Source organism: Grampus griseus (assembly GCF_964374135.1).
Source record: "Grampus griseus genome assembly, chromosome: 15".
Lineage (NCBI taxonomy): Eukaryota > Metazoa > Chordata > Mammalia > Artiodactyla > Delphinidae > Grampus > Grampus griseus.
In genome coordinates this window covers 30,370,136-30,396,277 of record NC_139009.1, presented here as the reverse complement: position 1 = coordinate 30,396,277, position 26,142 = coordinate 30,370,136, and the positions used below count along the sequence as shown (strand labels likewise).

General features: G+C 42.9%; 1 protein-coding gene across 2 annotated transcripts in view; it reads right to left on the bottom strand.

Moving 5' to 3' along the window:
• Positions 1–26,142, bottom strand: part of GALM (galactose mutarotase) — a 95,964-nt gene that overhangs the window by 35,540 nt on the left and 34,282 nt on the right. For both annotated transcript variants that reach the window (XM_082672577.1, XM_082672578.1), the window contains 3 exons: positions 15,290–15,535; positions 8,175–8,329; positions 4,544–4,750 (listed from right to left, as the gene is read on the bottom strand). In XM_082672577.1, the coding sequence (XP_082528703.1) occupies positions 4,544–4,750; positions 8,175–8,329; positions 15,290–15,479 (552 nt within the window). In that variant the 5' untranslated portion in view covers positions 15,480–15,535. The remainder of the gene's footprint in view (positions 1–4,543; positions 4,751–8,174; positions 8,330–15,289; positions 15,536–26,142) is intronic.

Genomic DNA, 26,142 nt, shown 5'->3' with positions numbered 1-26,142 from the left:
GGGTGGGAGACAAGGCTGGGGCAGAGGCTTCTGCCCACACTATCTTAGCCACTTGTTTGGTCCCTGATCTGACCTGGGAAGGCAGGTCCAAAATGGGAGTGGCCTGCACCCCCGCCTAGAGCTGTTCCAGCCTAGAGGGGTCTCTCTCCTGTGTGGCTCTCCCTACTGTCACCTCAGGCCTCAGGCTACTGCCAGTACCGAAGAGGCCCCTGGGACTGAGGGTAGCCGCTGTGAGGGAATGAGAATTTGGGACTCTTTCTTTGGCTCTAATTGTTCAATGCTCAATTCAAGACTGAGTAGTCTTCCACTGTATAAATATATCACAACTTATCTGTTCTCCTATTGATAGACTTCTGGGTTGTTTTGAGTTTTTTTATTATAATGAATAGAGCTTCTTAGGAATTTCCTTGTTCTGTTTATTTTTTAGCACTAGGGCAGGAAGAAAATGATTCAGTATGAAAATCACACACCACTAAATTGAGTCCAAGATGTGGGGAAGAAGCCTGGGAGGAGAAGGAAAGGAACACTGACTAGGCACCCACTCTCTGAATTGTTGGATCATTAAACAGCAGTAACATTCCTTCAGTAAAGGAAGCACGCTTTTCATTTTATGACTCTTCTGACCTGGAATAATGCAATGTCTACTCTGGTGGAATATTACTGTTGGATTCTTTTCCTTTTCAGGCTGATGAAAACTTGGCAAGGAATGCTGATTCACAAACAGAACTGAGGCCCATCTCTGAGTTCAGTGTTTGCTTTGGTTAACTTTGGTTGCTACTATTTGTAACATTAACCATTTATAAAGCTCACTGTGGCTTGGATGGGGCTTTAAAGACCTTTTTGTGCGCTGCCACTACCACTTCCTTACTTCAGCTCTTATCACCTCTAGCAGGATATAACAGACACTATTGGTTACTACCCAAAAGCTATCTCAACTCCATTATCAGCACCCTCCCTTTCCCCTGGCAGAACACTAACTTGTTGATTTAGCCTATGTGAGGATATATTCAGGGAAAGGAACCCCACCCAGGCCCCAGAGGGCAAACTTTGATTTGTCTAAGCCAACCATTGTAGTCTAATTCCCTTGCTGGTGATTGGGTTAAGCAGAGCGCAAGACATACTTCTGGCCAACAAAACGTGAGGAAAGTCTGCTGAGGAGCTTCTAGAAAAAGTTTTGCTTGTTCTTAAAAATGGAACATTAGAGATATGAAAAAAAGAATAGTTCCTTTTTTTATGTCTGGATGTGACTATATGAAGAGGTGATTCATGGAGCTGTGGCAACCATCTTGTGACCATGAGGGGATAAGCTGGAAGACAAAAACCAGCTTGAAGAAGCAGAATGGAAGAAGCAGAATGGAACGATGGAAGAATTTGGGTCCTTGATGACATACCTACACAGTCATACCAAAACCAGAACTATTGCTTTTCATCTCAAATTGCCCCAGGCCTGCTTTCATAGATCTTTAGATAAAGTTTCAGTTAAAAAAAAAAAGTTCTCCCAGTTTTGTGTTAGATAAGAAAGGAACGGCCAAAAAAAAAAAAAAAAACCAACCTGCAACCTACATACCTTTTCCATTCTTTGAAAAACACAGTGCTCTCCTCTCCCTAGGCCTCCAACACTCAAACTTAGAAGTGATGAGTCAAAGTTTGACCCCCAAGTAGGACAAAAATACTGCTTATTAAATTTAAAAAACAAACAAAAAGAAAATATATAAGATGAGCTGATTATTGTAAATATCAAGTTTCGAGCTATTTACCTGGGGAGGGTTTAAGACACACAATAATGCTTTTCCAGGTAGGGCAAGAGATGTTCTGAAAATGCAGGGAGACCCCTTGACCCCAGGCCGGATAACTGCCTACCAACCCTTACCTGATGCTCCAAAAGGCTGGTGGCCCTCACCCACCCCATCCCTGAAGCTAGAGGCTGTGGATGTGAGCTGTACTTACTAAGACAGCACACAGAAGGGAGTTGACCCTGACCGCCCTTCTGTGTGGGGTCTGTGATCTGGGAAACTATTCAGCCTCTGGAAAAAAATTTAGAAATTTTTAGGAGTCACTCCAAGTCCTTGTAGGATTGGAAGGGTAGAAAATTCTGGTCAGGAGGGTCCTCCTCTCACATAAGCAGAAAGAGCCTTAGTGAACCTTACGTTCCCATTTTGCATCCTACATTGGAACACATTGGCAGAGTAATACTTCACGCCTAATTTCTTTTTCTATTTCTGAATCTATTCCTTTAGATCACCCCCTTAGTTACAAAAATGTGGAAAATAGTGAAAAATCACCATGATCTATTACCCACATAAAAACATTAATATTTTGTTCTATTTCTGTCAAGTTTCTTTCTGAACTTATTTTAAAAAGTGGGGTCTTCCACCTCCTAGAGAAATGGAAATAAAAACAAAAATAAACAAGTGGGACCTAATGAAACTTCAAAGCTTTTGCACAGCAAAGGAAATCATAAACAAGACCAAAAGACAACCCTCAGAATGGGAGAAAATATTTGCAAATGAAGCAACTGACAAAGGATTAATCTCCAAAATTTACAAGCATCTCATGCAGCTCAATAACAAAAAAACAAACAACCCAACCCAAAAATGGGCAGAAGACCTAAATAGGCATTTCTCCAAAGAAGATATACAGACTGCCAACAAACACATGAAAGAATGCTCAACATCATTAATCATTAGAGAAATGCAAATCAAAACTACAATGAGATATCATCTCACACCGGTAAGAATGGCCATCATCAAAAAATCTAGAAACAATAAATGCTGGAGAGGGTGTGGAGAAAAGGGAACACTCTTGCACTGCTGGTGGGAATGTGAATTGGTACAGGCACTACGGAGAACAGTATGGAGGTTCCTTAAAAAACTACAAATAGAACTACCATATGACCCAGCAATCCCACTACTGGGCATATACCCTGAGAAAACCAGAATTCAAAAAGAGTCATGTACCAAAATGTTCATTGCAGCTCTATTTACAATAGCCAGGAGATGGAAACAACCTAAGTGTCCATCATCGGATGAATGGATAAAGAAGATGTGGTACATATATACAATGGAATATTATTCAACCATAAAAAGAAACGAAATTGAGTTATTTGTAGTGAGGTGGATGGACCTAGAGTCTGTCATACAGAGTGAAGTAAGTCAGAAAGAGAAAGACAAAAACCGTATGCTAACACATATATATGGAATCTAAGAAAAAAAAAATGTCATGAAGAACCTAGGGGTAAGACAGGAATAAAGACACAGACCTACTAGAGAATGGACTTGAGGATATGGGGAGGGGGAGGGGTAAGCTGGGACAAAGCGAGAGAGAGGCATGGACATATATACACTACCAAACGTAAGGTAGATAGCTAGTGGGAAGCAGCCGCATAGCACAGGGAGATCAGCTTGTTGCTTTGTGACCACCTAGAGGGGTGGGATAGGGAGGGTGGGAGGGAGGGAGATGCAAGAGGGAAGAGATATGGGAACATATGTATACATATAACTGATTCACTTTGTTATAAAGCAGAAACTAACACACCATTGTAAAGCAGTTATACTCCAATAAAGATGTAAAAAAAAAAAAGTGGGGTCTTTATGCTCATGATTGCAGAGTCTCTTATGGCTTGTGTGTGCTTATTTTTTGGTTTGTCTTTAAGATCTCAAGAAGGATGGTGGAAGTTCCTGAAGATAAGGAACAAGCAAGTGAAGAACCGTCTTTCTTATTTTCAAATTATGTAAGAACCAATTAACTCATGCTATTTGAAAAGATTCTAGAAAAGAAATCAGCATATCATCAACAAAATCCTAAAAAGTGTAAAAATGCAAGATATTACTAGCTGGCTGTGAACATCATTTTGTAGTAGGAAATCATGCCAAAGCGATTCAAGTCTAGTATACAATGATGAGCTTCTTAGATGAAGAGAAAGTCATAGATAGAATCTACAGATTTTAGCTAAGCCTTTTTTTTATTCTGTCTCATGTAATAGCCTCCTCAGCAAGCTAGAATATTATCATTAGGAGGGAATGAGGTAGTTTAGAGGGAATTACCTAAGGGGGGCTGTCAGTGTCTCCACACCACTCCTAGGGTGGGCCGTACAGCGGGAGCACACAAACATTGTCAGCATTTATCTAAAGGGGCTGGGCTAAGCACATCTTCAAGGATCCAGTGATGGAAAATGCCTTAATTGGAAGTAATTTTGGTGGGGGGGTGTGGTGAAACTGGAGTGAAACTGGGGAAGCAAATGTAAGCACTTGTTACAATTAGATGACAGGCAGTTCTTTAAATAGCTTGTTACCTGTCTGAGCGTGTGGGGCAGCACAATGTACTCATTTCCCTATAACTTCCATTTGTGGACCACCTATTATGAGTCAGATGCTTTGCTGGGCACTTTTCCTCATCTCAGGGGCGACCCCATCGCCAGGGTAATTCCATACTGGGTTAGTCTCTCCAGTCACTCCCCCAGGTCATTCCACAAAGCACAATGCAGGAGACAAGAGGGAAGTGGCACTTCACACTACAGCAGGTGATCAAAGGCAAGTTCACCTACCTGGCCTGCCAGGTTGAAGTAAGAATGGTTGGTCAGATTGACCGGAGTGGTCTGACTGGCCTGTGCTCGGTAGTTGATCACGAGCTCCCCGCCATCCAGTGTGTATGTCACCCAGACTTTTAACTCTCCAGGGTAGCCTTCCTCACCATCTGGACTGACCCGTGAGAACTCGACTCCATTTGACAGCACCTGAGGGGTCCACAGGACCTGGAAGAAAGTGTTTTTGAAGCTGTTTAGTCACTCCAATCCCAAGCTAAATGCCACATTTCAATATTTAAAGACAACTTGGAATCTGAAAAATAAAACAAACCAGTGAATATAACAAAACAGAAACAGACTCACAGACACAGAGAACAAAGTAGTGGTTACCAATGGGGTTACCATAGGGGTAGGGGATTAAAGGTACAAACTACTATGTATAAAATAAATAAGCTACAAGGATATATTGTACAGCGTGGGGAATATAACCAATATTTTATAATAAATTCAAATGGAATGTAATCTTTAAAAATTGTGAATCACTATGTTGTACACCTGAAATGTATATGTAATCTTATATGCCTTATCGAGTGCCCATTATGAGCCTAGGCTCTTTGCTAGAAACTTCGCAGACACTATCTGTCTCAGGGCTGACGTAAAGCAGGTGCCATTATCCTCATTTAAAGATGAGAGGATGGAGGCTCAGAAAGGATAAACTGCTTGTCCCAGGCCACACTGCCAATAAGACAGTGGATTTGAATCAAGTTGTCTGATCCTGAGTCTGCTTCCTTATTCTACACCATCAGAGGACAAGGTAGCCAGAGACCCCCCAGTCCCTTTGGGGAGCTCTGGGGTCACTAGGAAAGGGGCCCTTTGCAGACATGAGACCTCCATTTGTTGGGTGCTCACCAGCCAGTCACTGACCTGGTGCTTTACATAAACCATTTTATAAGGTAAGGATTTAGTTGAACCAACCGAAATTACCATCTTTATAGGTCAAAACAGTTGAGCACTGGCAATTTCACCTGGCTCCAACTAATATTATTACCCCCATTTTATAGATGAGCAAATTGAGTTCAGGGGGGCTAACTTGCCCACTTCCACCTCCCACATTCCAGGGGATGGAGTAGAACCCTGTCATAATTCATGCAATTGTTTAAAGGGAGAAATATCTTGTTTAAAGTCATACGTGTAATTAGTGACAGAGCTAGGATTCAAACTTAGCTTGACAGTCTACACTATTCCACATCTTACTTTCAGTCAGTGTTTTGTTCCAATCTTCGTTCCCAACAGCAGAGTTGAGGCCAAACACTGTCATTGCAAATAGAGTTGGAAGATAATAACTTCTGTGGGTCACAGGAATGGCCCACGAGCCCAGGCTCTGCCCACCCACTCCTGGCATGGCCTGGATCTCTCTCACTGACACTGCATTCACCAGGAAGAGGAGCCCAGTGGGAACGGAGGTCTCTGCCTTCGCCTACAGTGAAAGCAGCTGGTATTTGAAACAAATTCGCTGACTTTAGTAAAAAATTAATTTTATACCCTAATTATCTCCAGGAAATGTTGCCTGGTATATGTGTGATTAAATAAAGAAAAAGGAATCCCCCAAACGGAAAATTTTAGGAATAAAATATTTGAAATAAAATCGTCTTAACTTGCTACCTAGTTTTTTTCCTTTAGAGAAAGGACACAATGGAAAGATTTTTGTGTAAAGCAATATTATCAGATAAAGTGGAAAGTATAATTCCTATTCACGGGAGGATTTCCCTGACCCTATGGTTTCCAAATTTCCTGAAAATTTCCGCATTTGCATCTCTAGGCCTACTTACACCATTTCTAATCCTGTCAGGTTGTTCAAATTTCATCTTTAAAAAAATGTGTTGGTATAAGTAGAAAAACACATACCTGCAAACCAACAATTATTCAGTAATTGCTGAAACCAAATGCAACTTAAAACAAAGTCCATGTGATACTGCTCATGTTGCTACATGAAAACCTAGTGGCCTAAAACTTTCAGTGGCTCCAAGATTGCATTCCAAGTCTTTCCCCACCCCTCTGTGGGCTGTTGCACAGCCACTCTCCAATATCCACTTATTAAATGACATACTATCTTTTCTTCAAGAACAGTTCAAATCCAACCTCCCCAGTTGCCATTAATTTGTCCATACCCAGTTCCTGTAGCACACCCCTGGCATCTGTGTTATGGGGTTTGTTGCCTGCAACAGTTATGTAAGAATCCCTCACTATACTGGAGTCTCAGGAATCCCCATCCCCCTGGTTTACAGAAGGGGCTTAGCTGACACACTGCATAGAAGGACATGAATACTATCCTTCTGCGTTTGTTCATACAGGGCATACCCCATTACACAACACCACAGAAAATTCCATGTGGAACAGGAACCATGTGAGCAGGAACAAGCTAGAACAAGGTGCTGAGGCTCCTCCGAAGATCCCTGGCCAAACAGAGCTGGGCCTAACTTCCTCTGGCTGGGGTTTGCCCATGCACCTGGCATATTCCAGAGACCCTCTGCCTTAATATTGCCAGGACAGAGGATACCCTCTGCCTTCACGTCTCCCTGGCGTGAGGAGTTCCATCATGGAGGAAAGGGGAAGTGATGGGGCAGTCCGGCTCTAAACCACAGACAGGAAGCTGGTAGGACAGGGGAAACGGAGAGTGACCAACTTCCTTCAACAGCATGGGTGGCGGTAAGAGGTAGAAAAGAAAATACTGTGATTCTTAACTGCCATACATGTTCCTGTCTTCTCTGGCTTTTTTCTAGGAAGTAACCTGGGTGGTATAATTTAAAGGAAAGCTAACTACCAAAATTACCTCTCTGAAATTAGACTAGTAACAGAATCACTGGGGTTCACCTGCAGGCTCCCACGCAGCTAGGAAACAGGAGGGCAGGCATTCCTACCTCAGGGAGAAGCTGTTTGATCAATTTGTTTTCCTAACCTGGTTTTCCAGGGATTCACTTAGGGGATGGGAGTTTTAACGTGGAAAGGGGGAACCGGGGAGAATCGAGGTCATTTTGAGGCATGAGGCACTTCATTGGAAGGGCAGCCTGGATGCAGCGCCACAATGCATAGGGAGGGGGCTCACAGACAGATACATGGGGTGTGTTGGGTTGGGGGCACCCACAGCAGCCGTGGCGGACACCAGCAGTGGTAGTATAGGAATGAGGGCTTTGGGTCAGGCAGCCCAACTTAGGAGCTGTGTGGCCTTTCAGGGCCTCAGATTTCTCATTTGGTGACAGTACAGGGTTCTAGTGAGGGTGGGAGATGATATATGCAAATGCCGTGTGCAAGAAGTGGTGGGTATTATTTTTAATCCACTTTTCTGTTGTGCCTAAGGTCAACCAACTCTGATGCCAAAACTGTGAGAAAGGTGCTCCCTGTCTTTCCTAAGGGCTGTCATCCTTTCACTCGGGGCTCTCTTGCCTATTAGAGTCAGATGAGCTAGTGAAGGGTGGCTCCTGGAACACAGCCGGCACATCTGCTCCCCCAAACCGTGGGAGCAGCCTCTTTCCTGTATCCCCTTACCATGCATTTGCTCTAGGGCCTCGGATTGTGCCTGGCAAACAGAAGGTATGCTTGAAGGTACTCAGTGAAGTGTGCCAGGTGAGGACTCTGTCCGATGCCCCCAACTCACCTTATCAAACCCTCTGACTCCTCCATGCAGGCTGTTGGGCCCATTGTTAATGGCCAGCTGATACTCCTTCCCGTCCAACATGAATGTTCCTTTGGCAATTCGGTTGGCCACCCTGCCAACCACTGCTCCAAAGTAGGGCTGCTTTTGGAGGTATCCTGCAAGGGTATGGGATGACAGAGTTTTTTAATAACTTTAAACCAAAGACAAGGCTCACACCGCTGCCCACCACTTCCTTCTGAGGGCACCTGCAACTTGGGCATATCTGCGTCCACAGGGAAGCAAGGAAAAATGGTGTTCTTTACACATGACCTTTTCCCTTTCCAAAAGCAATTCATGTTCTTTCCAAACATTTTAAAAGAGCTTTCTAGGGCTTCCCTGGTGGCACAGTGGTTGAGAGTCCACCTGCCAATGCAGGGGTCACGGGTTCGTGCCCCAGTCCGGGAAGATCCCACATGCCGCGGAGCGGCTGGGCCCATAAGACATGGCCGCTGAGCCTGTGCGTCTGGAGCCTGTGCTCCGCAACGGGAGAGGCCACAACAGTGAGAGGCCCGAGTACCGCAAAAACAAACAAACAAACAAAAGAGCTTTCTAAAGCACAAAGAAGAAACTTAAATCATCCTGATCTCAACACTAGAGAGGACTGTTAGTATTCTTATGTATATCTATGTATGTATACCTTTCCATCTTTTAGTATATGTGTGCATATGCTTTTCTTCTTATAAAACTGAGGTCTTCATATATATGCTGCTCTGTAATTTGCTTCTAGGCCAATTTTCTTAACTAAAAATTATGTTTTTGTGTAGTCTTAAAAAGAAACTATCTTATGCTTCTTTTTCTTTTTTAAAAATCATACAATTAGTACATGAAAATTTCCTTTAATGAGCATTAAATACCCAAGTATATAGAGTAGCCTTGCTGGAGGAAATACAGGACACCTGTTAAATCTGAATTTCAGATAAACAGTGAATAACTTTTTAGTGTAAGTATGTCCATATTATTAGAATACATGGGACATTCACATAAAACATATTTATTGTTTATCTGAAACTCAAATTTAGGTGGGTGTCCTACATTTTTATTTGTTAAATCTGGCAAGCTTAATAAAGAGTAAAACATGAAAACCATCCTTCATTTCTCAACTCCTCTCCTTCCCACTGATAATCACTGCTAACAGTCTGGGATACACACTTCCAATTGCTTGTTTTTGTTTTTTAAATTAACTACATATAAGCACAAACAAATACTCGAACACACACATATTCTACATAAAGAGACAAACTACACATATTGTTTTGCAACTTTTCATTTATCAAATGTCTTAAGATCATTCCATGTGACTCCATATCCGTCTACCATATCCCTTTTGATGGCCACATAGCATGCTGATGAGCATAAACTGTTGTTGGGCTTTTCTGGGGGGCGGGGGGCAGGGCGGGGACATAAAGAGTAGTGTAGCCAGTGTCCTTGTATGTACAACGGTATGTGTGGGCATATTACAGTAACTTCCTTGTCTTTAAGCTCCTCTATGCTATAATCTTTTAGTTTAGATCATCATGGCAGAGATTAAGGTTTGGAGGTAGTTCATTTTTTTATATTATTGCTACGATTACTTTCTGCTCTATTTTTCACTCAGTTGTCCTTGGAACTCCATTCCCCCTTCATGTGGTACTCTGTATCCATCACACCTACTGTGGGTCAGAAGAGTATGTGATTCAAATGCATGAACTCTTTTTACCATGGCTGGAGGGGCTCTCAGGATATGGGTCCTGAACCTACTGGGCCAGTTATAGGTCACACATTCCCATTACTCAACTGGTTGGGCATAAGTGAAACATTAATCACTCTCTTCCAGGTCTTCCCTGGTTCACTTCCTTGCCAATCTGCAGGTCCTCAGGGTCCTGCCCATAGACTCTCACAAGAGCTAACGGTTACTGACCGCTTCCTAAGTCTCAGCCGCTTTCTAAGTGCTCTACATTTAAATCATTTCATCCTCAGAATACTGCTATAAGGTAGGCAGTATCATTACTCTCATTTTACAGGCATGGACATTGACGACAGAAGGTTAAGTAACTTGGCCCAAAACACACAGCTAGTTAGTGGCAGAATCAGGGTTTAAACCCAGGCAGTCTGGCTCCTGAGTACATGTTCTTAAGCATCACATTATTTGGAGGGCACAAGGCTTTCTGGTTAATTGACCTTACCACCATCTCTCAGCACAGGCAAGGCTGAGTCTCCACCAGCTTCCACCTCTCTCCCCACCTTCTTCTCTGAAGCTGTAGCTTTAAAACCCCTTACATTGAGTAACAAAAAGGGGTCTCTAGGACTTCCCTGGTGGTCCAGTGGCTAGGACTCCACACTTTCCCTGCTGAGGGTGTGTTCCATCCCTGGTCAGGGAACCAAGATCCCACAAGCCGCGCAGCACGGCCAAAAAAAAAATAACTAACTAATAATAATAATAGGTCTCAATGTTGTTTTCATTTGCATTTCCCTGATACATATAATTTCATTTGCTAATCGGGAGCTCAAAAATGTGAAGAAAAGCAGAATTTTTGTTCAAAAATTGTTTGGCTCTATCTCTTTTTGACTCCTACATTGATCCATTCAACAAGCGTCCACCAAGCCCCTACTCTCTGCCAGCCCCATGCTTGGCATCAGAGACAAGGATGAATTCAACAGCAAGGCTGCTACCTCATGGGCTTCCAAGAATTCCCTAGGAAGGGACCACTTTCTGGCAACAATTAATAAGCCAATGGACGTAAGAAGCCCTTGGTTGAGATGAAGAATTTTTAAGGATTAAACCACAAGGACAGCAGAAACCACTGCTCTCAACCGTCTCTGAGAAACTCTTCAGAACACATGGATTTTATACTATTTTCACATGTTACTAAGCTTTTAAATCAAGTCAGAATTACAAAACGTGATAGTCCCCAAATTCTGATTAGGACTAAAAAGCTTGTTTTTGAAATGCAGAAAATACTGTTTTCCATGAAAAAGGGCAAAGTTTCTAGGTCGACAGGAATGCTGATTCAGTCGTCAGTTGCTGATGTAGGATAAAGGGTAGACAAAAAGTTTGTCCCTTTTTCTGGGCAAGGGACTGGCCAGAATATATTAATAAATGCTTAACCATGGGGTATGGCCCTGTCCACTCCTCAAATATCCCAAGGATCCCAGCTATGACACCCACCTCAGACAGCCCAAACTTTAGCACGAGTGCCCCAAATCTCCAATCAAATCACTCAGGAGTCTCAGTCAAAAACTCCACACCTGAGTGACTTTCTTTCGGCTTTCTAAGGAAAATAAACACTGGTTTAATTGACAAGCATTTTTAGCATCCCAAATATTTTATATATTTTTAGATGGCTGCTGGTTGTCCCAGAGGAATCTCCATGCCATTTTGTGCACAGTTAACAAAGTGAAATAAAAAAGTTCAAGGAGTAAGAGGGAAGATATTTGGGGGCAAAGGAAGGAGAGGAGATTAAAATGATTAATTGTTCACTATAGTCAGACATGATCACAGCCAATAGCATTTTAATCCATTTGGTTCAAGTGAGGAAACAGATCTAGAGAGGTTAAATAACTTGCCCAAGGTCTCATAGCTTTAAGGGACAAAGCAGAGATTTTAAACTAGGAATCCTCAAAGCTCCTACAAGGACATTCTTGGGCATCTGTAATATTAAACTGCAACCTCTAAACTGGTCTCTTTTCCTCCCACCCCCTCTTATAAACGCAGGTGTTCTAAGAGCACTAAGTTTATTTTTTTCTAAGCTTTCCATAATGGCTCTCATGGCAGTAATAGCTGGGTGTTGGTGGCAACTGGGCGGAAGATGACGGGGGAAGAATAGCATTGATTGCATGGGTAGGTTATTTACACCTCTGGCTTATAAGCAAATATCCTCATCACGGGTTTTGAAAGAAGTCATAATGACTGCAGGTGGGACCTGCAGATGAAAAACATTAAAAAATATTTTTAATACAAAAAATGGCAGAAAAAATACTTCACAGGAGGCATTACTGATTTTTCTAGCCTATAACTCAAGATCATATGATTTACCTCTTTAGAATTCTACAGAAGAAAGATCTCATTTTCCGAGGGAGAATTTGAACTATTCTGACCTCCAGTCATGGCCATCAGCCAAGTAGTTTATAAAATCTATCTGGGAAATTAGAGGTAGTTCACATCTAACCTGGCAATTACAAAAGGACCATGTCTCATGGAATTATCCATGCTTAGCTCTTCACCTTGGCTCAAAACATTTTTGGAACATGGTAATATGAAGATAACCCTTTACTCACTCTGTCACATCTTATTGCTTTAAATTATTTGCCTCAGTTTGTTTATATAATACTTACATACTCAGACGTTCTAAAATGTACAGTGAAAATCTAGCCTCCTTCCTGTCTCTGTACCCCAGCTACCCAGAGTCCCTTCTTAAAGACATCCTCTGTCGCCAATTTCTTAACATGGGTTTTAATACACTAGAATTGATCAAAATAGTAGCAGATCGCCATTTCACACTATTCTGATTGAGGCGGTTATGCTTCCTGTAATGACATATATGAAGTTCAACCTCGAAGATGGCTAAACATATCAGAAAGCCTCACTTGACATTCTAAATGCTTCTTTATCTTTCGAAAATAGCTTGCTCTCCTTTTTAAATAAGTAATTAAATTATCTAAATTATAGCATAGGATTGAAAATGTCTATCTTGATCTAGCATCTAGAATATTTTACTTTTTTTTTTTTTTTTTGGCCACGCTACTACGCGGCTTGCCGGATCTTAGTTCCATGACCAGGGATGGAACCTGTGCTCCCTGCAGTGGAAGCTTGGAGTCCTAACCACTGGACCACCAGGGAATTCCCAGCACCTAGAATACTTTAGATGCTTTGATTCGACCTGGCATTTTGTGGTGCCTGTGACACAGCCTGATAAGAGAATGCTATTTAACTTTCTCAAGAGATGTTAATAACATGGGGAACAATAGTCAATACAAGCTAGACCATTGTAATCTGAGGGGGGGGGGTCTATTTTTTTTCTCCCTTTTAAGAACATTTGGGGATAATACTTTCTTCCATCTAGACTCCCACAAGATTCATAGACTCACAGAGACGACTGCATTATTGCCCTCACAAAATAGGCACTTCTATGCCTGCTAAGAAACTGGTGCTTCCCAGGTGCCACATCATCATGGCACACGTTTCATATGAATTCCACAAAGATGCCTTGTGCTTTAAGGTCCATGTGACTCTTATATGAGAACTAAAATTAGTAAGAAGTGAGTGTGTGTATGAGTGGGAGGAGGGGAGGGGGAGGGTAGTTACCTCCTGAATGGTGAGAAAGAAGAGATGGAAATGGGGTGATTAAAGCAGATGCTCACTGCTTATCAACTCCAGTGCTTTACTGGCTCTGAAATTCTAGGTCATCTGTCCAATTCTCCTTGGACTCCACTGGGCAATTTTGCACCAGTCAAGTTATCTCTTTGTGATTCTGGTTCAGCCTAGCAAATGGTTATGCTACTAAGAGAGAGAGGTGACTCAGCAAAAGTGATTCTAAAGAATCCTCTTTTGTCACTTGTCAACTCTCTTGCTTTCTGACTCTGAAGACAGAAGATAGGAACACCACCCCCAGAAGTAGAAGGGGGCGTGGAGAGCAAGGGTAAGAGGAGCTGATTTCCCCCAGCCCCTGCACCTTCCTACCAGTGAGTCTCCTATAATAGACTCGCTGAAATCACCGAAGAAATTCTGCTGAAGGTTACCTACGTCCTTCTCCGAGCCAAGCTGTGGAGGCTCCAAAGGAGCTAAAGACAACCAACCAGAGGGCAAGGAACAGGATCCTCAGAAGTATTTTTATAATACATTTCTCTAAGGAAATGAGCCAGTTTTATCCTCCTAAGGGAAAACCAATACTCTCAGGTTTCTTGACCTCCAACAATGAGCTATGTTACATATCTAAAGAACCAAACAGACAGAAAAACAGACACCTAAAGGAAAACCTCAAGCCTCCTCTTAACAGATTTCTCCCGTTGTGGAGCACAGGCTCCGGACGCGCAGGCTCAGCGGCCATGGCTCATGGGCCCAGCCGCTCCGCGGCATGTGGGATCTTCCCGGACCGGGGCACGAACTCGTGTCCCCTGCATCGGCAGTTGGACTCTCAACCACTGCGCCACCAGGGAAGCCCCTCTTAACAGATTTTGTCCATGCCCCTACCACTGAGCAGAGAGAATTAGTTCTCAAGCAGTTGCCCTCTGCTAACTTTATTTCAACCTCATTTTCTGTCTAGCTACTCGGGTGTGCCAAGAGATAGCAAGCACTATGCACATTTTCTTTTGCCCCAATCAAACTGCACTGTGAGTTATTTATTTACGCAAATATTTGGCTAAGGTCTATCTCCACATCTACGCTGCAAGCTGCATGATGATGGGGACCTGTCTCATTGAATGAGACAGTTAGATCAACAGTGTTTGAATGCAGGAATTAATACATGTTCTTAATTGTCTACGGATTCCCACAGAACAAAGTCCACCCTAGCTATAAGGAGACTCGTTTCTCGACAGTAAGTTGGTCTTCCTCATTCTTTCAGCACATAGTTATTGATCAGCCAGGGGGTGATCACAGACCAAAGCGGATAAGCTTCTGCACCCACTAAGCTTACCTTATGGAGCATTTCTGAAACAACCAGACCTCAAAGAGAATCTGATCAAGGAGAAAGGAAGTAGAAGACGCACGTCTTTGATCATTTTCCTTCTTCAGAAAGGGCAGGAGGAAGAGCAGGGGGCAACACCCGCTCTGGCCTGCACTTTCCCCTCCCCCCCTTACAAAGATCCGGCAGCTCAAAGATCGCTCCAGTGTTGCTGGAGTTTATCTTACCCTCAACTGACTTTTTAAATAAGACAAAGCCTGAATGTATAACCAGAGGCCCAGTCCTACGTCAGTTTCTATTCATTTTGTCTTTTTCCAAACACTGGATGGCAACACAGTGAGTTAGCCGGATCCAAGTACTCCTGATGGTCACAAGCTCCGTACTTCCCGGCATCCCTGCATCCCGGGCAGGCTGTGTGGGGCAGTGTGCCAGGTGGAACTGGGGCCCGTCCGCAGCCCGGGGCGGAATTCAACCCACCTTCCAACTCAGCAAAGCCGAGCACCAAGTCTGAGGCTCTGCCCTGCCTGTCTTTAACCTCCAGGGCCGTGATGGTGCAGCCCCAGGAGATGATGTCTACTCTCAGCTGGTCTGACTGCAGCTGGAACTTCTCCACCGTCCCTGCCCCCAAGGGCAGGTCTCCAAAAACGGCTCTGGTCACCGAAACCATGGGGAAAGCCAGGGGTGTGCAGCTTCTCCAGGACCTTCGAACTCCCGCCGCCAAACCTGGAACGGCAGAAATTTACTGGAGAAGGGGCGGGACACGGCTCAGACTCCTCCCTTTTCTTGCCTGGATTTAGGGAGTGACCGCTCCTGCAAAAAATATCCTCTGGGAGCTTTCTAAATCATTCCTTTGCCTGAGGGTGGCACGCAGGCAAAGTTTCCAGCCAGGCTGGCAATTTCCAGCTAGTTCCTTTCCTTTACTAACGCTGACTGCATTGCATGTTGGGAATGGTAGTCTTTGGAAGGTGAAATTGCATGTTGGGGCCTGTAGTCTTTCTAAACCCAAATCCTGAATCTGCAGGGTTCTGTTGCCTTCGCTGACACGAGGTTCTCAATATGCAATGATCTGCTCATTAATGGTGGCTAACTTTCAGATAAAACGCTGATTAATGAAGAGATCAGAATTAGGAATAGTGAGGGAAGGAAAAGTTGGGGGAAATTTTGGTTTTTAAGTTAACTCTTTGATCCAGACCGGAAAGAAGTATGGCGGTAATTTAAAGAAGGGGTAAATAATTGCAGGTTTCTCTGCACACTGACTGAAGATGCATTCTGTTTGTCCCGCACAAACAACTCTGAACATGTTTCTGCTGGAGCCACTGCCAACAGCCTGGACAGGGTCACGTGTAGGCGATTAGGGCCTAGTTTATATGGAGGCAATCTCTGACTTTCTTTTCTTCGGGGAACCGGGAAAGGACCTTGGGTATATACCCCTTCTTGTTCCTGAAATCCAAAGTTCCTTTAAGAAGGGATTAAGGATAAATATTTTTTAATGTCATATACTGTACTTTTATTATCTGCTTTCCATAAGCAGAAAAAGGCTTTAAGTGGGACTTCCCTGGCAGTCCAGTGGCTAAGACTCTGCGCTTCCAATGCAGGGGATGTGGGTTTGATCCCTGGTCAGGGAACTAAGATCCTGCATGCTGTGGGGCGTGGCCAACAACAACAACAACAAAAGGCTTTAAGTATGCACTGCTAGAAGGGAAAAGACACAGAGGTCATAAATAACAGTTATGCTTTGATGTGCCTCAGAATTATCTACAGAGATTTTTTAAAATGCATATCCCCAGGCCCATACCTGGAATTATGGATTCTGTGAGTCTAGGGTGAAACTCAGGAATCTGCTTTTTTCACAGGTTCCTCAGGTTATTCTTATGCAGTTTATCTGCGACCAGACTTTGAGCAATATTGCTCCAGCTTTTGATGGCTAATCTCAGATTTTTTTTCCCTCTGATGGCAGAAGACTAAGATAGAGCTACCAAAAGCCTTAATAGGATTGTCAGATAAAATACAGGGGCCTGGGTTATTTCTTTGCTAAATCTGTCCAGATAGTACTGGGCCTAGGAAGGCAGAGGATTCTGGAAGCCTGACGACATGTTTTACTTGACCATCTGTATACTCAACTCAACTTTGCTTGACACTGCTTTTGATTTGATTCCTAGATACTTCAGAGGGGATCCAACTAGACTGTGGTGAACGCCAAAATGCGTCTATGACTAGGAAATTAGGAGAATTGGCATCCCATTCCTGGAATCAGATGCTAATAAAACATAACAGTCTCTCAGCCCTGTCTGTGTAGTTTGAAGGAATACTTAACATTCTTGCCACAAAGCCTCAATTCTCATTCATGAATCAGGGGAATTCTGATAGCAAAGGAAAAAGAGAGCTTGCAGCAAGCTTCAGTGAAGCATAACATATAATAACAAAAAGACCCAAACAAGTCAAATTATAGACTGCACTGCACTCATACAATAACGGGTAGGCACTCCTGGTGCTGCTTCATCAGAAATTCTCATAAACTCTGCCACCCTCATCAGCCCACTTAACATTTATGTGTATGCTGATTCATACACAAGCCCTTTCTGCAATGCTGTATTAGCAAGGATGTCTTAGAATCTCTTCTGTGAGCAGGAAGACCGAATTTTCTTTTCTCGGCCACCAGTTCTCAATGTTCTGCCAAGCTCATGTTGTCACAGAAATAAATAAATGCATCTGGATGGCCAAAGCCAAGTGTCACCAGTGGGTATCTTGTAGCTTGGCTTGTTGGAAAATGAAACATACCATGATGTCTCTCTAAGAGCTACACTTCTTGATTTCATTTTCCTTTAGCTTTGAAGGGTTTAACATATTGTCCCCAATAGGACTACTTTGTGCTAAGTCAGGTGTCAGGCACAAATCTTGATTTTTCTTACCAAAATATCTTATGTTCTTAATCTCACAGTGCTAATTTAAAGGAATATCTGTGCACTTAAAAAGGAGAAGAAGGGGCTTCCCTGGTGGCGCAGTGGTTGAGAGTCCACCTGCCGATGCTGGGGACGTGGGTTCATGCCCCGGTCCGGGAGGATCCCACATGCCGCATAGCGGCTGGGCCTGTGAGCCATGGCCGCTGAGCCTGCGCATCCGGAGCCTGTGCTCTGCAATGGGAGAGGCCACAACGGTGAGAGGCCCATGTACCGCAAAAAAAAAAAAAAAGGAGAGGAAGAAGGAGGAGGAGAAGAAGCTGAAATCTAAGGAAATATTCTCCATCCCAAACGTTGGATTGGGTTAAAAGCAAGGTAGTAAGCTTGAGAATGATGAGAATGAAGCATTGTCAAATTTAGGGGGTATTTACTTTTATGTGGGGGATAGGGGCTGAGGGTAAGGTTATGAGGCAAAGGGAGTGGGAACTGTGACATTTAAGTCAAAGAGGAGTTACTTAAAGTGGATACCTTTTCTTTCAACCAGAGAGTGAGGTATCAGGGTGGACAGGTCAAGAATAAGGTCTGTTTTTCTTCTCAGCTGGAGGTTAGTCCCCAAAGCTGAATGCTAGGAGAGTCAGGAATGAGGAATCAAGGCCCTTGCTCCCTGGGCCCCACCTCCTCTTTCTACACAGAAACTGCAGGTGGGCTGTTCCTAGGACCCATTAGACCCTAAGCCCATAAAGATGTCTCCAAAACCTTAAGCTATTGACAGCCTGCTATGCAGAGCAAACTCTCTGAGATATAATAATAGTAAACTCTCTGAGCTATAATAATAAAACCAACGCACAATACCTCACAGTTTGTCAAAAAAGAGACCTAGAATAGATTCTCTTCAGTCAGGTTGATACATTACCATCCTCCTGTTTCCTTTCTCTTTGCTCAGAACTCCAGTGATGTTTACTGTCAGTTCTCTTTATCAGGTGCTCGGTATGCACTGTTTTAGATCATCCCTGATCTTTCCATGAATACATTTTGTTGTTGTTATTGTTTATTCAACTATTGGCTCCCTGACTCAGTTTTTTTACATATATGTTTTATAACCTAAACAAACAACACTATATTTGGTTTCAGATGAAAACTACTTGTATCTGGAAGCCAGGCAGACTTGGGAGAATGCAATCAAGTTCATGAGAGGTAGGATTCTTCACAGTTCAATTCATCTCCATTGCATCAACAGTTTTGAAGGAGCTGCTGGGGAAGGTATTATGGGGACAGGTGAGAAGTTGCTGAGGAAGATAGATAAGTTTTGCTGTATGACATGTTCATTTATCAAATAGTCAATAAGTATATGCCAGGCACTGTGCTAAGTGCTGGTTGTACACTGGTAGGTAAAACATGATCTTTGCCTTCAAGATGTTTACAGTCTAAAGTGATATAATGTTCATCTCTATCCTCCATAAAAACTTCAGTAAAATCTTCAAAATTCAATTCATAGTCAATGCTAGATGAAACAAAGTACTGGGACTGGCCTCAAGATAGCTATAATTTCAGGCTTGCCCGAAGATGATCAGCCATATTGGGAATATTTTAGAATTCCCTAGCACCAAGAACAGTGACAGGCAATTTTAGATGCTCAATAAATAATTATTCAACAAATACATCATACATTTATATATACAATTTTCTAGTGGAGAATTGGTTCTGGTGCCAGAAAACCCAGGTTCATGAGGCAACAGAACTTACTGTCTGGGCAATTTGTTCAACCACTTTGGACCTCAGTTTCCTCATCTATGAAATGGCAATAATATCACATGTTTGACCCATCCAATTGTTAATTGATCACTAGTAAATATTAAGTACTAAAAATTTACTGAGCACCGTGATAAGCACCCCTATGAGTCAGACACTATTACCTTATACAGAAATTGAGACTCAGAGAGATTAAGTAACTTGTTCAAAATCACATGGGTCAGGAAACCAAGATTTGACCCCGGGCTCCTTGACTACAGAGATAGGAGCATTTAACCACTTCCTTGTATGCTGCCTAGAATTGTGGTCAACTGAGAACATGGATTCCAAAGCACTAACTGAATACTAAAACATCACACTAATGTAAAATATTCATCTTCTAATTTTATGGTAATTGCAAGTTTTAAAAAATCAGTTTCTGGAATTAGGTCACATTGGGTTCAAGAGGGCACTGTATTCACTTACTATAGGTAAAGAAGGACCCAAGGAGAAGAACTAGTCCTTGGCACCCAAAGACTCTGGAAACTAGGCACTCGTCACCTCTGGACCTATTATATATTCATTTTTTATTTGTTATTATGTCTCCTGCCAAGAAAATGAAGCTCCAAGAGAGCTGGAAATTTCACTGCTGCATCCCAGTACCTAGAACAGATTAGTAGATGACTAAAAAAATATCTGTTTAGTGAATGTTTGAGTGCTAGAAAGGATGTGAAGCATCTCTTTTACAAAGCTGGTGAAAGTCTCAAGTGATAAAACTCTGGAGGACAGCTTGTCAATATCTAGTAAAGTCAAAGTACATATAACTCAGCAATGGTCCATAACCAAGCAATTATATTCCTTGGAATATACCATAGATGATCTTTTGCATATAGGCATAAGAATATTTATGGCAGGGTTTCCCTGGTGGCGCAGTGGTTGAGAGTCCGCCTGCCGATGCAGGGGACACGGGTTCGTGCCCCGGTCTGGGAAGATCCCACATGCCGCGGAGCAGCTAGGCCCATGAACCATGGCTGCTGAGCCTGTGTGTCCAGAGCCTGTGCTCCACAACAGGAGAGGCCACAACAGTGAGAGGCTGGCGTACCGCAAAAACAACAACAATATTTATGGCAGTAGTATGCATAAGAATGAAAATTTGGTTAAAAAAAAAAGAATAAAAATTTGGAAACAACCTAAGGTCCATCAATTGAAAAGTGAGTAAAAATATTGTGGTAGGGGACTTCCCTGGTGGTCCAGTGGTTAAGAATAGGTCTTGCAATGCAGGGGACGCTGGTTCGATCCCTGGTCAGGGAACTATGATCCCACATGCCCCAGGGCAGCTAAGCCCTCACTCGCCGCAACTACTGAGCCCACGTGCTCTGGAGCCTGCAAGCCACAACTAGAGAGAAGCCCGCGCACCACAACTGAGAGCCCGCACGCTGCAACAAAAGACCCGAGCTGCAACTAAGACCTGACACAGCCAAAATAAATAAATAAATAAATAAATATTTTAAAAAATATATTGTGGTAGATCTATGTAATGGAATATAACATAACAGGAAAACGAATGCACTAGGGCTCCACAGGACCTCAAGCATGAATTTCATATTTATGATGTTAAGGGAGAAATAAATCACTGGCAGAAGGGTGCAGATATATCATTTATATCAAATACAAAAATTTGTAAAACAAACTAGATCTCCCAGAATTTGAGCCATTAGTCCAGGGTCATTTAGCTTGGTACGTTGTACAGCTAGGATCTGAACCCAGAGGACTTTCCATTATATCAAAATGCTTCTGGTAAACACTGAAAGGCAGATATGGATTAGACCTTCACAGAGCTCTGGCAACCTTATTGATTCATCTTTTCTTAGCTTGAGTCAGTTGTGGTGCCAAGCGACTGGCCTGGAGGGTGAGGTATTTTCTTCTTCTTATTCTTTGATATGAATAATAGATGTTTAAGCAAAATTATGTAAAGCAGCTTTAGAACAAGTCCCTCATCCATTACCTCTGGCTTGACTGTAGCACCTATTTATATGAATTCTGGAGCCACAGCTAGCCTGAGCACATTCTTTGCTTTTATACAGACTAGACAGCCACTTCTAGGTAGCTTTTGTGACAGCAATACCTTCAAGAGTCAAAACTCTTTTATTTCTCAAGGTATAAACCACCTCAAGCCTGGCTTAGGCAAAAAAGGGAATTTATTGGCTAAAGATAGCAAAAAGTCTAGAGATATTCAGGCATGTTCAGGTATGGCTGGATCTGGGTTAAAACTATGTCAGTAGGACTTGGTATTTCTCTTCCTCTTGGTTCTGTTTCCACGGCATTGGCCCTATTTCCAGGACTGCTTTTTCTATATATGATTTCTAGCATCCCCAGGCTTATATTATCCTATGATAGCAATCTTAAAATAAATCAAACTTCACATTCCCAATAATATCAATAAAAGTCCCAGTACTGAATCTCACTTGGTCATGTGGTCTTCTGAACCAATTATCTGCTGCTTGGTAGGGTGAAGTCAGGCTGACCCAACAAAATGGACTAGGAAAGTCCGGGGGTGGGAGGGGGAAGGTAATTCCCCAAGGAAAAATCTGAATGCTGTTCCCAAAGAGAAAATGGATGCTGATCAGGCAAAAACAATGTGTGTCCACCAAAAAGAGTAATGTCATTAGAGTGTTAGAAGTTGGAAATAAAAAATAACTACACAGGGAAGAATGTAAATTGATACAGCCCTTATGGAAAACCGTATGGAGGTTCCTTAAAAAACTAAAAGTAGAACTACCATATGACCCAGCAATCCCACTACTGGGCATATACCCAGAGAAAACCATAATTCAGAAAAAAGGATATGCACTCCAGTGTTCATAGCAGCATTATTTACAATAGCCAGGACATGGAAGCAACCTAAATGCCCATTGACAGAGGAATGGATAAAGAAGATGTGGTACATATATACAATGGAATATTACTCAGCCATAAAAAGGAATGTAATTGGGTCATTTGCAGAGACGTGGATGGACTTGGAGAGTGTCATACAGAGTGAAGTAAGTCAGAAAGAGAAAAGTAAATATTGTATAATAATGCACGTATGTGGAATCTAGAAAAATGGTATAGATGATCTTAGTTGCAAAGCAGAAATAGAGACGCAGACGTAGAGAACAAATGTATGGATACCAAGGGGGAAAGGGGTGGGGTGGGAGGAATTGGGAGACTGGGACTGACACATATACATTATTGATACTATGTATAAAATGGACAACTGATGGGAACATACTGTATAGCACAGGGAACTCACCTAGTGCACTGCAGTAACCTAAACGGGAGGGAAGTCCAAAAGGGAGGGGATATCTGTTATGTGTATGGCTGATTCATTTTGTTGTGCAGTGGAAGCTAACACAACATTGTAAAGCAACCATACTCCAATAAAAATTAATTTAAAAAGATAACTACAGGGCTTCCCTGGTGGCGCAGTTGTTGAGAGTCCGCCTGCCGATGCTGGGGACACGGGTTTGTGCCCCGGTCTGGGAAGATCCCACATGCCGCGGAGCGGCTGGGCCCGTGAGCCATGGCCGTTGAGCCTGCGTGTCCAGAGCCTGTGCTCCGCAATGGGAGAGGCCACAACAGTGAGAGGCCCGCATACCGCAAAAAAAAAAAAAAAAAAACACTACACAGGGAATTCTTGTAGAGAGTTCAAGCATTTAGAATATTTTGACACATCAGAATACCTGTGTCTCATGAAGAGCTTTCAACATTTTGTCAGTGCTTTCAGTAGCAGGTGTTGCCACATCCCCACATCTATTCTTGTTTTACTTTTGCCTTGGTCTCTTGACTAATGTGGTACTGACGCAAACTTGCTCGAAACTTTCTCAACATTTTTCAATTACCCTTCGGTTTTTCAAAGGACAAGAGCCACCAACATTCTAGAAAGAATGTTAGCTTAGATCCAGTCTAGTCTGAAGCACATTAATCTTTGCCTTGTCTGAAGACAAGGTGGATCAAGGAATTGCTCTCCAAGTTTATCTGAACTCCATCCCTCATAATATGGAAACATATCAAAAATCATGGGTGAATATAATTCTTGGCATAAAATAGCATTCAAAAAACATTTTAAGGGACTTCCCTGGTGGTCCAGTGGTTAAGACTCCACGCTTCCACTGCAGGAGGCACAGGCCCAATCCCTGATAGGGGAATTAAGATACCGCGCTGCGGCGCGGACAAAAAAAAAAAATTTTTTTTAAGAAATCTTACTCAAATAAATGTGGAGCATTCGCTCTCATGATCTTGCCTGCCTGATTCAGTAAGCTTTGATTCAGTCCGTTCCACATCTGCTAACCATGGGAACCAGTCATAGTGTGATCTTAATTCCTTAATTCCTATATGCTATGTCACTTGTTCAAGAGGTCCCAACACTTTTATAATTTCCTGCTTTTGAATGGATCACATTTGGCTCAGCTTGAATGATAAATCTCTGACAAGATGTAATAAGCAGTTTTTTTTGCCAAATCAGAACTTCAAAAAATTACTCTTTGATTCGTTAGAATTATATTTGGCTGTCTGTAACAGACATCCAAAATAATAGTGGCTTAAAAGAGATACAAGTTGATTTCTTTCCTAAAAACAGTCCAGTGGTAGGTATGTGAAGTTCTGGGGGTTTACTTTACTTGCAAGCTAATAAATTGCTGTTTCACGGATGCTGGCTGAAGATACAAGATTCCTAGGTCTGAGACAAAAAATTTTATTACTGCATCCAAGCATCATGGGCATCATGTTGGTGCTGGTTCCTCATGCCTTTCAAAACCCACGGAGGGGTACTTCCCTGGCGGTCCAGTGGTTACGACTCCCAGTGCAGGGGGCACGGGTTCAATCCCTGGTCGGGGAACTAAGATCCCACATGCTGCGTGGTGCGGCCAAAAAAAAACCATGGAGGCAGCATGGAGGGACAAAGATGGACACTCTACATATAGTGGGTTTGCATTTCAACTGAAATCTACCACTTTTACAGTGGCTGGTAAGCAAGCCTGCTCTTTGTCTGGGAGAAGACGTTACATTATCTCTTGAGTCTGTTGATTGCAAACTCAACTCTGAGAAATGATTGGCTAAAAGCAGTCAAGGTCTTGCATTGCTGGCATACCCAAAAGGGATGTTCAGGGATGCTCAGGCTCACCACTGCTTGTTTCAACAGGTGGTCTGAGGTTGGGATGGCAGCTCTGCTCAATATGGTCATCTGGGACCTAGGCTCCCTCTAACTTGTTGCTTCATCATCTGTAGGGTGTGGCCTAAAGTCCACTTGGCCAAGGAGATATGCTACCATGTCCACAATTAGAGGAACAGGGTGGAGGAGAGGAGACAGGGAGAGGAACTGTTGGAGAAAGGGCAGCCTCCCTCCCTTTAAGAACACATCCTGAAAGTTCTATACTTCACTTTCCTTCATCTCCCGTTGGCCACAGTGTATTCACATAACCATATCAAAGTTCAGGGTATGTTGGGAAATGTATAATCTTTATTCTAGGTATTCTATTAATGTAGTATAAAGGAGAAGACATTGGAGAATAAGTGGCACTCTGCCACATTCTTTACTAAAAGTTGGTGGTATTTAAATAAATACTTTCCAGGGACCTTAGAGGGTTGCTAATCACCACTTTGTTCCTCCCATTCTTTGTACATAATGAGAATCTGACCCTGTGGCTTGGGTGGGTACTGGTCGCAGCCAGATATCTATGAGTACACACTCGGGATGGGACTACAGGTATCAGATACTCTACAGGCACTGCCCAAAGTGAGAACACAGAGGAATCATATGACTTCCAAGGATCTGGAAAATGACAGAGATTTTACTCCAGATGATGGTGTGTTTGTGAGTATGGTGCTAGAGACTCCGAGGATCAAAGTTGCAAGGTCTGGAAGAGCTCTACTTGGAGAAGTTTATTATGCCCAGAAGGTGGGTGGTGCAGCTTGGGAACCATTTTCAAGAGCCCAAGCCACACAGGATTTCCCCCCAACCCTCACATAAGTGGATCCTGTAAAAGACGTGGAGAACTCCAAGTCAGTCAGCCCAGGACAAGGGCTATTTCTGTCATGGAAGAGGAGACAGAACCACAGTTGGAGGGAGGGATTTCCAAGAGTCAGTGTTGACCCAGTATAGTTACAGTAAGGAATTTCCCAAGGCCAGCTGACTGGGAGTTGCTTGGGGCACTGTCCTAAGTAGTACCCAGCTGAGGTCCCTGGGATGACCTTGTAGCTGGCAGGTGTTCTCTACTAGTTAGTGGTGGCTCTGGCCTTCTAGTCTCGGGGAAGCTTCTCCTTCATGGAAGACTTGAGCCTCTGCTCAAAGTAGAAGCGTTTGGCCAGTTCATTCCACTTGGACTTCAGCACGTTGCCTCAGTCACCTCCCTTGATTTTGTACCATCTCTTACCAAATTGACTGTGTCTCTCTCCCTGCAGGTGGGTAAGACAATTATTGACCAGGTTAACTTTGTCCTGAACAGGGCTCTGGCAGAAGAAATCCTTGTCAAAAATTATCACATATTAAAAAAAAAAAAAAAAGACTAAGAATGAGGCCCTTAGAGTGGTCTCAGGTACATCAGCAGATATACCAAGATGTGTGGCATTGACCGATGAAACTATGTGGCTTCTCTAGGAAGAGAGAGAGAGCAGAGAAGGCAAGGAAGTGAGGGGATAGCATTTTTTTTTTTTTTTTTTTTTCATTTC